The sequence below is a fragment of the Nyctereutes procyonoides genome, unplaced genomic scaffold (assembly GCF_905146905.1).
Source record: "Nyctereutes procyonoides isolate TBG_1078 unplaced genomic scaffold, NYPRO_anot_genome, whole genome shotgun sequence".
Lineage (NCBI taxonomy): Eukaryota > Metazoa > Chordata > Mammalia > Carnivora > Canidae > Nyctereutes > Nyctereutes procyonoides.
The window spans coordinates 27,780,248-27,795,046 of NW_026575122.1; the positions used below are offsets into that span (position 1 = coordinate 27,780,248).

General features: G+C 36.9%; 1 protein-coding gene across 1 annotated transcript in view; it reads right to left on the reverse strand.

Moving 5' to 3' along the window:
- The window catches only part of CFAP54 (cilia and flagella associated protein 54), a 299,369-nt gene that overhangs the window by 159,929 nt on the left and 124,641 nt on the right, over nucleotides 1–14,799 (reverse strand). The window contains 3 exon segments of the mRNA XM_055336223.1: nucleotides 667–897; nucleotides 6,887–6,987; nucleotides 7,533–7,647. Of these exon segments, the coding sequence (XP_055192198.1) occupies nucleotides 667–897; nucleotides 6,887–6,987; nucleotides 7,533–7,647 (447 nt within the window).

Consider the following 14,799-nt stretch of genomic DNA (forward strand, 5'->3'; position numbering starts at 1 on the left):
ATACTTCACTTTACACTATGATTTACAATTGTGTTAACACTTGTGATCCACCCTGCCACACTCTAAGTGGCACATCCTGCTCATCTTTTCATGCCCATTGTGTCTACCTCAGTCAGTACCTTGTATCTAACAGGTACTCAGCTATATTTTTTGGATGAAAGATTCTATTCACCTTTTCAATGATTATATAGTATTTTATATTTGTACTTATCTTCTATTTTTATCTTCCAAAACACTTTAGCCAAAGACACTCAAGAGCTCAAAAATGTCTTCTGAATTAATGACATATTACATCATATGAGAATATATGATCTGTATTCATAGAGGCTTAATATACCTCAGAATGAAACAGATTTGCCTAATACCTACTAATATAGGTATTACACAATTATATTAAATTTCTCTTGAAATTACACTTTCTTCTTTACTGAAAGCTATATTAACAAACCTATTTAAGATAAATGCAGATTGGTATTTCGTAAGTGCTTATATCCAGCATTGGTTTAGGAAAGATTCTGAGACAAGAAATTAAGTAATATACCAATGATCAGTAGAGAAGCACTCTGGAAACCTCTTTAAGTTATTTATCAACATTGGAGCCCTGAACATATAAATAAAATCCATGCTCATACTAAAAAAGTATCATTCACTGATAATATTCTGTACCTGACCACTGCACTTGAAGTGCCAAATTTCATCTTCATATGTTCCCCTAGCTTCGTTAAAAGCAGGTTGAAATGTGCATTTGCCAGATACAGGTTCATCTGAGCTCTCCAGGGCATCTCCTCAAGAAATATTTGATGGAACCTCTTCTTTTTCGCAAAATTTAATATTATAGGATTCAAGTTATCCACGAGGAATCGATAGGCAAGTTTTCTAACATCAGTTCTCTTATTTCTGCCAAGAAGAAGCAAGTCTTAAAATTACACAAGCTTCCAGATATTTAATAACGAAGAATGATTCCAATTTGTATCAAATACATCAAGAAGTCATTTGACTGCCCTTATACAAATTATTCTGGCTTATTTATCATTTCCTTAGTGCTAAGAATGTGAAAGGGCAGTAGACGAGGCATGAGGATAAACTGTAAAGATAAACACACTACATATTGCCTTCCATTCTCTCTGATGTCTGTGTCCTAAACTCAAACCAAACAGCTTTTCTTTTCGTTAACCAAAAAGCCACTGAGATTAGATGACTAAATTATAACATAATGCTCACATTCATCCCCTAATATCAATATTAATTTTTTTTTAATTTTTTTTATGATAGTCATACAGAGAGAGAGAGAGAGAGGCAGAGACACAGGCAGAGGGAGAAGCAGGCTCCATGCACCGGGAGCCCAACGTGGGATTCGATCCCGGGTCTCCAGGATCGCGCCCTGGGCCAAAGGCAGGCGCCAAACCGCTGCGCCACCCAAGGATCCCCCCTAATATCAGTATTAAATAAGAAAATAATTTCTCTGTATTGTTCCTTAAGGAAAAAAACAATGGAGCAAATTTTTTCCAATATTAGCTAGACTACAGCAGAAATAAAACATCAATCAACTATAAATGAAATAACTTTATAATCCACATTCAATATGCTCTGAAAAAAACTAATATTTCAAAATTTAGCTAATAGGTCATATTTTAAGTATACCATATATTCAATTTGTTTAAAATTATTCCTAGCAAAATCTCAGTCATCCAACTATTTTTATAGTTGCATAATTGCTCACATGGCATGACAATTTCTTCAAAGTACTTCTTTTTTTTTTTTTAATGTTCATGATGTTGCTGCCCCATTGGTCAGTGCCATTCTATATGATTTATATTGGAGAAAGGAAAAAAATCTCAATTGGTAAGTGAAAGTATTGTGCTCACTTTAATGGATTATATGTCTGAATCTGACACAACACACACACACACACACACACACACACACACACGAAAGGTAAAGAAGCTGGATGGAAGGTCAAATCTCCTCAAGAAGTGATAGAGTTTGACAGGACAAGCCACATCTCCCCTGCACTGAAGGTGAGAGAGTCCAGGGAGAGCAGTGACAGAGGACAGCTTTCTTCTACATATCTTTTCAAGGTAATTACAGATCCCAGGGGCCTTGGAAGGCAATGAGAGCCAACCAAGAGGGTAGAGAATGCTTCTTTTACTGCCTGAATAGTTGCTTTTTTTAAATTTATTTATTTATTCATGAGAGACACAGAACGAGAGAGGCAGAGATGTAGGCAGAGGGAGAAGCAGACTCCATCCATGCAGGGAGCCCGACTTTGGACTCAATCCCAGGACTTCAGGATCACGCCCTGGGCCAAAGGCAGATGCTCAACCACTGAGCCACCCAGGCATCCTCTGAATAGTTCCTAATGTGCAGGGTACTCAACAAGCAGCTCTGTGTCTCTAGGAGCCATAGATGTGAGTGGACCCGGAAGCTCAGGAAGGACAGTCAGCATAAATAAATCTCCAGTGATATGGGACCATGAGAGAAAGGAAATGGAAACCTGAATTAGAAAAACATTAAGGCATCCAGACACAATCATCTGTATATTCTAGCTTGAGCAAATAAGTTAATATATTACATGAACAGAAACAGGAATCTTACCATTATAAAAAAGCATTACAATTAGGGAAAGAGAAAACACGGGAAAGTATCCTGTGGTATGGAACTGAAACTGGACACATCAGTATGACCTTATGGTTTTAGAGAGATCTAAAACCATAGATCTATCTGGGTGAGCATATATATTTCCTAGTTTTGTCTTCCAGTTGTTGGCTATTCATGAACTTTTTTCTCCTAAATTTAGAATCAGCTTGTCAATTTCCATCAAGATAATCCCAAAATTAAATGAGGTAAGCATCCTATATCTGTATATATTCTTAATGAAATATCTGTTCATGCTTTTTGCTCCTTTTCTTTTTTTATGATTTTATTTTTAAGTGTCTTTTGCTCATTTCCTAACTGGACTGTTAGTTTTTATTATTCTTTTGAATTTTGAGAGGTCTTTATATATTCCAGATATAAGGTCTTTCTTGGATACGTGGTTTGCAAATATTTCTTCCCAGTGTGCAGTTTGTCTTTTCATCCTTTTCACAGGGTCTTTCACAGAGCAAAAGTTTAAATTTTGATGAGACCTGAGATTTTATGGTAAGCATATGATTAATTTTATTTAAAAAATCCCACAACCTTTTCCAGAGTGGCTGTGTCTTTTACATTCCCACCAGCAGTGTATGAACGACCCAGTATTTAGTGTTAATCATTATTTTTTATTTAAGCCATTAAAATAGGTTTTAGTGATACCTTGTGACTTTAATTTGCATTTCTCTAATGGCTGATGATATTGAACATCTTTTATGTGTATTTGCCAACTGTATATAAGCAAAACTTTCAATATCTCTTCACAATATGACAGTTCATACAGAAAACCTGTATCTATGAACAAATTATCAATTAAGTTCCTATACAAGAATAGAAGCATTCAAAACTGTAATTTTAAAATACCATTTACATTTGGATACCAAAAAAAGCACTTCTTCAATGTAGCTAATGAAAGATATATAATATCTTTATGGAAAATATCATAAAAATTTATTGAAAGACATCAAATAAGACCTAAGTATATGGTCTGAATACTAATAGAAAGAATCAATATTAGGGGGGGAAAGCTTCCCAAACCAATCTATGTATTCAATTATATCTCTATCAAAATCATGAATTTTTTGTATTATTTGACAAGCTATTCCAAACTACCCTTGGAAGAATATAAAAAACTTGCATGAACATGCTGGAGAGACTTGTTCTATCAGACAACAAGAATCAATTTAATACCAGAGTAAGTATGATGGTGTGATATTGACTCACAAATAGATAAAGAGACTAATGGGACAGAAAAGAGATCTCAAAACTATATATGCGAAAACTTGCTAAATGACAAAAGTGACAGTGGTAGCAGAATAGACTACTTGATAAGTGACTAATAATGGCTACTTGATAAATGGGGCTAGCCAGCTGAGTACCTGTAGCAAAACTACAGATGGGGAAGGTGACTCTCCCTGTCATGTTCACAGAAATAAATTACAGTTACATGAAACTTCTAAATGTGAAAATCCAAAATTTAAATTTACAAAGAAAGTACCTTTACTACCTTCTTTGAAAATAATAAAGAGAAATGGTGATACGTTTTGCTCCCTTAACAATTATAACTTTTAATTTAAAAAAGAAAACCTTTAAAATATAAATAGATGGGGGCACCTGGGTGGCTCAGCGGTTGAGCATCTGCTTTGGCTTAGGTCGTGATCCCTGGGTCCTAGGATCAAGTCCTGCATTGGGCTCCCCACAGGGAGCCTGCTTCTCCCTGTGCCTGTGTTTCTGCCTTTCTCTCTGTGTCTCTCATGAATAAATAAATAAAATCTCTTTAAAAAAATATATAAATAGATGAGCCACAAACTGGAAAAAGCAATAGTATCCAAACATCTAGAAATAAATAAGAAAACAAAAGTTTTTTAATGTACAAAGGATCTAAACTAGCAGTCCTGAGAACAAAAAAACCCTAGGGTCTAAACATGAAAAGATGCCTGACCTCATTAGTAATCAAAGAAACAAAAATTAAAATAACAATGACATAAAATTTCACAATTTAACAGTCCATAAATATTAGAAAATTTGATAACAATACCAAGTATTGGTAAGGATGTTGAATAATGAAAACTTGACACACCACTGATGAATATTTAAGAGCAACATAGCCATAACTAATAATGTGAAAAATATTCATATCTCAGGGACTACACTCCTACGTATTTATGCCAGAAACTCACATTTGCATACAAGAGCTTTGTGTAAGAATGTCCTTTCCAGCACTGTTTACTATAAGGAAAAACTTGGAAACAATGTAGATGTCTATTTACAGGAGACTGAATAAATAAATTTTTATTTATTCATGTAATGGAATACTATACAGCAGTAAAATGAGTAGACATATATCATCAACATGAAAAAATCTCACAGATGTAATATTGAGGAAAATGAGCAAATTAGCAGAGCAAATTATTTTTTTTAACTTTTTTTATTTTTATTTTTTATTTATTTATGATAGTCACAGAGAGAGAGAGAGAGAGGCAGAGACACAGGCAGAGGGAGAAGCAGACTCCTTGCACCGGGAGCCCGACGTGGGATTCGATCCCGGGTCTCCACGATCGCGCCCTGGGCCAAAGGCAGGCGCTAAACCGCTGCGCCACCCAGGGATCCCAGCAGAGCAAATTATTAAAAGAATAATACTATACATTATTTAGCGATATATATATATAATTTTATATATATAATTGAAGTATAAAATCACTCATAAGCATGATAAATGCCAAATTTGGATAGTATTACATCTGGGATAAGATGGACAAAAATACATTCCAAAGAGATGCATGGGAATTTCAACTGTGTTTGAAATGTTTTATATTTTAAACTGCATAGTGGGTACATGGGGGTTTTTTTGGTTGTTGTTGTTATATGATTTTCTAGACCCATCCAAAATATGTCATATTTCAAGTCATCATGGTGGAGTAAGTTTTCAACTAGCAATAATTGTGCCTTGGGTAAACCTCATTGGCTGTGATACCACCACTGCGTGATTTAGAACTTAAAGCAACAATCATAAGTATACTCACTGGCCTTGAGAAAAGAAGACACCAGTTAGATCCTTACAAGAGACATAAGAGAGCTAAAAAAAAAAAAATCAGTGAGAGATGAAGAATACAATAAATGAGATTGGAAACAAGTGTGATACAATGAACAGTAGGCTGGAAAAAGAAGAGGAACAAGCCAGTGACCTAGAAGACAAAATAATGAAAAATAATGAAGTTAAACAAAAGAAAGAAAGAAGAATTAGGCAACATGAGAATAGGCTTAGAGAACTGTGACTCCATCAAATGTAATAATATTCATATTATAGAAGTCTCAGAAGAAGAGAGAAAAAGGCAGGCAGATTTATTTCAAGAAATAACAATAGAAAACTTCCCTAATCTGAGGAAGGAAGGAAACAGACATCCAGATCCAGGAGGCACAGAGAACCCCCATCAAAATCAACAAAAGCTGGACAACACCAAGACATACTGTAGTTAAATTTGCAAAATATAGTAACAAAGAAAAGATCTTAAAAGCAGCAAGATAAAAGAAATCCTCAACTTACAAGAGAAAACCCATAAGGCTACCTGGAGATTTCTCAAAAGAAACCTGGCAGGCCAGAAGGGAGTGACATGATATATTCAAAGTGATGAATGGAAAAAATCTGCAGCCAAGAATCTTCTATCCAGCAAGGCTATCATTCAGAATAGAAGGACAAATAAAAAGTTTCCCAGACATAATTTAAATAAAGAAATAATAATAGATAGCAGGCAAGTACAAAGTGAGAGTGGTTCTATTAATATGTACGTGTTGCTCTTAAAATCCAAAACTAAACAGATAAAACATTCTCTGTATATAATGAAGACAAAAAATATATAAAAATCATAAGTTCATACTCATAAAAATAGAAGCTAAACATTTTACCATAAGTTTTATGGTTTGTTTTTCTGCACAAGAACATAAGGCCTACCAATAATGAAAAGTAATTTATGAACCACCCTAACTGCTCTTAACCACCCTATCTGAACTACTCCTGCCACCACTTCTACCCAAGTCCAGTTACTCTATACCATATCATCTTGTTCATTTATTTTATAAAATGTATCAAAATCTTACATCATCTTGTTTATTTGTGTGTTTACTCACTTACTGTGCTCCCATCATTAGTATGTAAATCCCCAAGGGCAGTGATCTTATCTATCTAGTACGCCACTATATCCTTAGTTTCCAAAATAATGCCAACCACATAGTAACATTTACAGAAGTAATCAGTTAATACCTTTCATGTTCCAACATTTCGGAAATAGATGGATTTTTGGAAAAAAATTCTCTTAGCGTTTCCTTTCTTCTACTTCCTTTTCTTGGCATCATTTCTATAGTCTCAATATGAGAGATGACAAAAATGTTACAAATTAAATCTAAATTCTGAACAAAATACTATAATTTATTCATACTCTAATGCTTATCGCTTGACACTAAAATACAGTGATTTCTTTATACCCCTCAATTAAAATTACTATCAAAAGAAACAAAGAAAAATATGACTCTAAAAATATCCATGTGATAACTTAAGAATTACAACGTACTAGGACACCTGGGTGGTTCAGTGTCCAACTCTGAAGTTCAGCTCAAGTTGTGATCTCAGGGTTGTGAGATCAAGCCCCAAGTCAGGATCCAGGATGCCAGCATGGAGTCTGCTTAAGATTCTCTCTCTCCCTCTCCCCCTGCCCTGCCTTCCACACTTGTGTGTGCATGTATGCTCTCTCAAAAAAATAAAAAGAATTATAATGTACCGTATAATAAAATTGTTTGTTGGTATTTCCCTCTGTTTCATATTGTAATAAATTATAATGCAGCCAACCATCTTTAGATACATGAATCTCCGCATTTCACTAACTTAAATTCAAAACTGCTATAAAACTTACTCTTCCAATCTCCATTACTGAAGCTTTGAACTTCTTCAAAGGTTTGGTTGTGTTTTTACACAAAACATTCTCCTTATATTTCACTTTTCTTATTCCAAGTAGGGACTCATTCCTCCTAATAGAAAAAGATAAAGTCAGTTAAAAGGATCTGTAGGAATCTGCAAAACTACACCAAAGCAATAAATCTTTAATGAATGTTGTCACTGAAATTATACAACAATAACCAAAATTGTTTGCATCCCATGCATTACATTAGATTGTGATATTCCGGGCAGCCTGGTTGGCTCAGCAGTTTAGCACCACCTTCAGCCCAGGGCCTGATCCTGGAGACCTGGGATCGAATCCCATGTTGGGCTCCCTGCATGGAGCCTGCTTCTCCCTCTGCCTGTGTCTCTGCCTCTTTCTGTCTCTCTTTGTGTCTCTCATGAGTAAATAAATAAAATCTTACAAAAAAAAAAAGATTGTGATATTCCTGATCATCAAGGAATAGCTGGCCTCTTGAAAGAGCAAAATGTAAATCATACATAAAATGTGATGAGACCTGACATGTGACATAGGAGAAAAAGAATTGGACTGAAAATAAAACAACATGAACATGTCCCTTTAAAACTAAAAAGATGACTACTTAAGAGTGACCCTGGACAAGCTCTCTTGCTTGCAAAATTTCAGTCTCTTTGGTTCCATCACATCCATATCCTTCTGGATACCAACAGGTGCTAAGCATTTTATGACTTCAAAAACCTTTCCCTTCCCCCAATCACTTGCTGAAGTTCTTAATCTCATTTTTTTAAATCTACCATGGACCTCTATGGTAATCCAGCCCCTTCAAATACTGTGAAGTCTCTTATTATCCCTCCTTTTACTGATACTTATCATCTATTTTCCCTGAAATTTATGTATTTTCTAAATTTATATTTCTGAGCATCAGGGTGGCTCAGTGGATGAATGTCTGCCTTCGGCTCAGGTCATGATCCTAGGGTCCTGGGATAGAGTCCTGCATCGGGCTACCTATAGGAAGCTTGCTTCTCTCTTTGCCTATGTCTCTGTGTGTCTCTCATGAATAAATAAAATCTTCAGAAAAATAAAATAAAATGTATATTTGAGTAAGTACTAGCTAATTCCAGCAAAACCCTGCTACCAGTGGAGCACCCGGGTGGCTCAGTTGGTTAAGCATCCAACTCTTGGTTTATACTCAGGTCATGATCTCAGGGTACTGTGATCGAGCCCTGCATCAATGCAATCTGCTTGTCCCTCTCCCACCCTCCCTGCTCCTCCACCCATTTGCACTCTCTCTCAAATAAATAAATCTGAATTTAAAAAAACAACAACCCTGCTATCACATGATAAATGGGGTCCAAAACCTTAAATTGAATAAAATGTAGGGTCACATAGATACAACGCTAATGAAATGACTGGATGAGTCTGGATAGCTAGTTACACGGGTTGGGTTTCCTAATTCATCTTGATCCCAATGGCAGTTGGCCACTTGTTTCTATTTTGATGAAGATGATCCTGGATCCTGTGGTTGGTTGGGACTCCAGCCTAGCAGCAATTCCAAGGGTCCCCCAGCTAGCTGGCATTCATTTTGGCAAATGTTTTGTCTACCTGAACTAAGAAACGTGTACCAGTGACCACTGAGGGGTGGGGATCCCCTCTCTGCAACTTGCATTTTGAGACTGGATGCCTGCCATGTTCTAAGCATGTTGGTCTCTTCCCTACTTTCTGCCTCTCTCACCCCCCTGGAATGCTCAACCTGCTTGCTGTTACTGCTAGAAGAGATGAGAAGGACAGAAGGTCACAGATATACACTTGCCATCTTCCTATCTTCTCAACATTCGCCTCCATACTCTGAAGAACTCTCACTCACTGAATCAATTAAATTCCTCCACTTCTCTACCCCTTTACAGAATGCTTCCTCCTACCTTCTTGTTTATGGCATGTTATGAAAAATGGTATTTTAAAATTTTTATGTAGTCAGTGCTATTGATCATTGATTTCGTGGTTTATTCATTGTTTTGATTAGTTATATTAGTACCTGCTTCTGACTCGAAACATTGAATCCCAATAGCTGTCTGCCTATTATTTCACAAACAGAACTCTACTAAACTTTATCTGATAGTACAAATTTCTTTTGCTCTTTTTCATTTTTCAGATATTTTTCATTATTCTGCATCATTCTATAAAACTAATTTGATTGGAATTATATTAAGCCAAAAAATAATTTGAAGATAATAGAAATTATAGTAGTCCATCTGCCCATAAGTAATGTACTATCTCTCCATTTATTCAAGTAATTTTTAAAAATATCTCTTAGTAAAAATGTTTGGTCTTCTTCTATTAGCCTACGTCCCCTCACTAATTCCGATAAATTTAATCCTGTGCTTCATAGAAATGAACATTTTTCCATTATACTTTCTAGTTGATATAGGAAAGCTATTGCTTTGCAGCCAGCTATTCTATGGAATTCTATTATTAGTTCTGATGGTTATGGTTAGTTAGCTTAAGTTTTTTTTAAATCATTATTTGCAAATACCAATATTTTATCTCCCTTTCACAGTACTTCACTGAGGAATTCATTTGACAACCATATTTGAGACCCTATTATGTGATAATCACATGAATTCTAATCCTAATTTATATTTCTTATTGTAATACACTGACAAGATTTTATAGAACAATGTTAAGTGATAGAAGGAACAATAAGCTTCCTTATTATAAAGCTTATTTTAACAGAAAATATTCTTTTAATCACAATTTGCCAGGAATGGTTGCCGAATTTCACCACATGGCTTTTTAGCATCCACTTAAGTCTCCTTTATTACAACCAGTAATAATTACATTTACAGATTTCTTACTATATTTATATAGATAATAAGATCTACATTTTCAACACTGAATTTATAAACTATTTTATTGATTTTTGTTTCTATATACTGCTAAGTAAGACTGATTCCTAATTTTCTATTTTTTTAAATAAATTAATTATTTATTGGTGTTCAATTTACCAACAGGCAGATTAACACCCAGTGCTCATCCCATCAAGTGCCCCCCATCAGTGCCCGCCACCCACTCACCCACACCCCCCGCCCTCCTCCCCTTCCACCACCTCTAGTTCATTTCCCAGAGTTAGGAGTCTTTATGTTCTGACTCCCTTTCTGATATTTCCCACACATTTCTTCTCCCTTCCCTTCTATTCCCTTTCACCATTATTTATATTCCCCAAATGAATGAGAACATACAATGTTTGTCCTTCTCCGATTGACTTACTTCACTCAGCATAATACCCTCCAGTTCCATCCACGTTGAAGCAAATGATGGGTATTTGTCATTTCTAATGGCTGAGTAATATTCCATTGTATACATAAACCACATCTTCTTTATCCATTCATCTTTCGATGGACACCGAGGCTCCTTCCACAGTTTGGCTATTGTGGACATGGCTGCTAGAAACATCAGGGTGCAGGTGTCCCGGCATTTCATTGCATCTGTATCTTTGGGGTAAATCCCCAGCAGTGCAATTGCTGGGTCGTAGGGCAGGTCTATTTTTAACTCTTTGAGGAACCTCCACACAGTTTTCCAGAGTGGCTGCACCAGTTCACATTCCCACCAACAGTGTAAGAGGGTTCCCTTTTCTCCGCATCCTCTCCAACATTTGTGGTTTCCTGCCTTGTTAATTTTCCCCATTCTCACTGGTGTGAGGTAGTATCTCATTGTGGTTTTGATTTGTATTTCCCTGATGGCAAGTGATGCAGAGCATTTTCTCATATGCATTTTGGCCATGTCAATGTCTTCCTCTGTGAGATTTCTCTTCATGTCATTTGCCCATTTCAATACTGGATTGTTTCTTTGCTGTTGAGTTTAATAAGTTCTTTATAGATCTTGGAAACTAGTCCTTTATCTGATACGTCATTTGCAAATATCTTCTCCCATTCTTGTAGGTTGTCTTTTAGTTTTGTTGACTATCCTTTGCTGTGCAAAAGCTTCTTATCTTGATGAAGTCCCAATAGTTCATTTTTGCTTTTGTTTCTTTTGCCTTCGTGGATGTATCTTGCAAGAAGTTACTGTGGCTGAGTTCAAAAAGGGTGTTGCCTGTGTTCTCCTCTAGGAATTTGATGGAATCTTGTCTCACATTTAGATCTTTCATCCATTTTGAGTTTATCTTTGTGTATGGTGCAAGAGAGTGGTCTAGTTTCATTCTTCTGAATGTGGATGTCCCATTTTCCCAGCACCATTTATTGAAGAGACTGTCTTTCTTCCAATGGTTAGTCGTTCCTCCTTTATCGAATATTAGTTGACCATAAAGTTCAGGGTCCACTTCCGGGTTCTCTATTCTGTTCCATTGATCTATGTGTCTGTTTTTGTGCCAGTACCACACTGTCTTGATGACCACAGCTTTGTAGTACAACCTGAAATCTGGGGAGGTTTTTGATGATTGCTTCAATTTCCTCCCTGGTTATTGGCCTGTTCAGGTTTTCTATTTCTTCCTGTTCCAGTTTTGGTAGTTTGTGGCTTTCTAGGAATGCGTCCATTTCCTCTCGATTGCCTAATTTATTGGCGTATAGCTGTTCATAATATGTTTTTAAAATCGTTTGTATTTCCTTGGTGTTGGTAGTGATCTCTCCTTTCTCAGTCATGATTTTATTAATTTGAGTCTTCTCTCTCTTCTTTTTAATAAGGCTGGCTAATCGTTTATCTATCTTATTAATTCTTTCAAAGACCAACTCCTGGTTTTGTTGATCTGTTCCACGGTTCTTCTGGTCTCAATTTCATTGAGTTCTGCTCAAATCTTTATTAACTCTCTTCTTCTGCTGGGTGTAGGATCTATTTGCTGTTTTTTCTCTAGCTCCTTTAGGTGTAAGGTTACCTTTTCTATTTAAGTTCTTTCCAGTTTTTGAATGGATGCTTGTATTGCGATGTATTTCCCCCTCAGGACTGCTTTTGCTGCATCCCAAAGATTTTGAACGGTTGTATCTTCATTCTCATTAGCTTCCATGAATCTTTTTAATTCTTCCTTAATTTCCTGGTTGACCTTTTCATCTTTTAGCAGGATGGTCCTTAACCTCCAAGTGTTTGAGGTCCTTCCAAACTTCTTGTTGTGATTTAGTTCTAATTTCAAGGCATTATGGTCTGAGAATATGCAGGGGACGATCCCAATCTTTTGGTATCGGTTCAGACCCGATTTGTGACCCAGTATGTGGTCTATTCTGGAGAAAGCTCCATGTGCAATTGAGAAGAATGTGTATTCAGTTGAGTTTGGATGTACATTTCTGTAGATATCTGTGAAATCCATCTGGTCCAGTGTATCATTTAAAGCTCTCGTTTCTTTGGAGATGTTGTGTTTAGAAGACCTATCGAGGGTAGAAAGAGCTAGGTTGAAGTCACCAAGTATAAGTGTATTATTATCTAAGTATTTCTTCACTTTGGTTATTAATTGATTGATATATTTGGCAGCTCCCACATTTGGGGCATATATATTGAGGATTGTTAAGTCCTCTTGTTGGATAGATCCTTTAAGCATCATATAGTGTCCCTCTTCATCTCTCACTACAGTCTTCGGGGTAAATTTTAGTTTATCTGATATAAGGATGGCTACCCCTGCTTTCTTTTGAGAACCATTTGAATGGAAAATGGTTCTCCAACCTTTTATTTTCAGGCTGTAGGTGTCCTTCTGTCTAAAATGAGTCTCTTGTAGACAGCAAATAGATGGGTCCTGCTTTTTTATCCAGTCTGAAACCCTGCGCCTTTTGATGGGGTCATTAAGTCCATTCACGTTCAGAGTTACTATTGAAAGGTATGAGTTTAGTGTCATCATGATATCTATTCAGTCCTTGTTTTTGTGGATTGTTCCACTGAACTTCTTCTTACAGGGGAATTTTGAGAGTCCCCCTTAAAATTCTTGCAGAGCTGGTTTGGAGGTCACATATTCTTTCAGTTCCTGCCTGTCTTGGAAGTTCTTTATCTCTCCTTCCATTTTGAATGAGAGCCTTGCTGGATAAAGTATTCTTGGTTGCATGTTCTTCTCATTTAGGACCCTGAATATATCCTGCCAGCCCTTTCTGGCCTGCCAGGTCTCTGTGGAGAGGTCTGCTGTTACCCTAATACTCCTCCCCTTAAAAGTCAGGGATTTCTTGTCTCTTGCTGCTTTAAGGATCTTCTCTTTATCTTTGGAATTTGCAAGCTTCACTATTAAATGTCGAGGTGTTGAACGGTTTTTATTGATTTTAGGGGGGGATCTCTCTATTTCCTGGATCTGAATGCCTGTTTCCCTTCCCAGATTAGGAAAGTTTTCAGCTAGGATTTGTTCAAATACATATTCCGACCCTCCGGCCCTTTCGGCGCCCTCGGGAACCCCAATTAAACTTAGGTTTTTCTTCCTCAGGCTGTCGTTTATTTCCCTTAATCTGTCTTCATGGTCTTTTAATTGTCTCTTTTTTCCTCAGTTTCCCTCCTTGCCATCAACTTGTCTTCTATGTCACTCACTCGTTCTTCCACCTCGTTAACCCTTGTCGTTAGGACTTCTAGTTTGGATTGCATCTCATTCAACTGATTTTTAATTTTTGCCTGATTGGATCTAAATTCTGCAGTCATGAAGTCTCTTGAGTCCTTTATGCTTTTTTCTATGCTTTTTTCAGTAGCTGTATAATAGTGCTTCTGAATTGGCTTTCTGACATTGAATTGTAATCCAGATTTTGTAACTCTGTGGGAGAGAGGACTGTTTCTGATTCTTTCTTTTGAGGTGAGGTTTTCCTTCTAGTCATTTTGCTCAGTGCAGAGTGGCCAAAAACAAGTTGTATTGGGAAAAGGAGAGAAAGAGAGGAGAGAAAGAAGGAAAGAAAAGAGAAAAAGAAAAAAGAACAAAAGAAAAAAAAGAGAAGAAAAAGAGAAAGAAAAAGAAAGAAAGGGGAAAAAAATGGGGTGGGGGAAGCAAACAAATCAAAAAGAAAAAAAAAAAAACACAGGGGAGTATCTTCTGATTTTGTATCCCTTAAGTCCTTTGACTTCCCCCTGTAACTTGTCTGTCTAGCTGGTCTTCTGGGGGAGGGGCCTGCTGTGCTGATTTTCAGGTGTTAGGACTTGGGGAGCTGCTCTGCCCCCTGCCTGGTGCAGGGCTCGGTGGGGGTTGTTTACCCCATGAGGCCCCAGGAGGAACAACCCCAGTGGCGGCGGCTAGCTCTGGAGCCCTAGAGTCAGCTCCGGCAGTAACCACAGAACTCTCCATCTGCAGGGCCTGGAGGCTCCGGGGCGGGGTCGCTGATCTGCTCAGCTC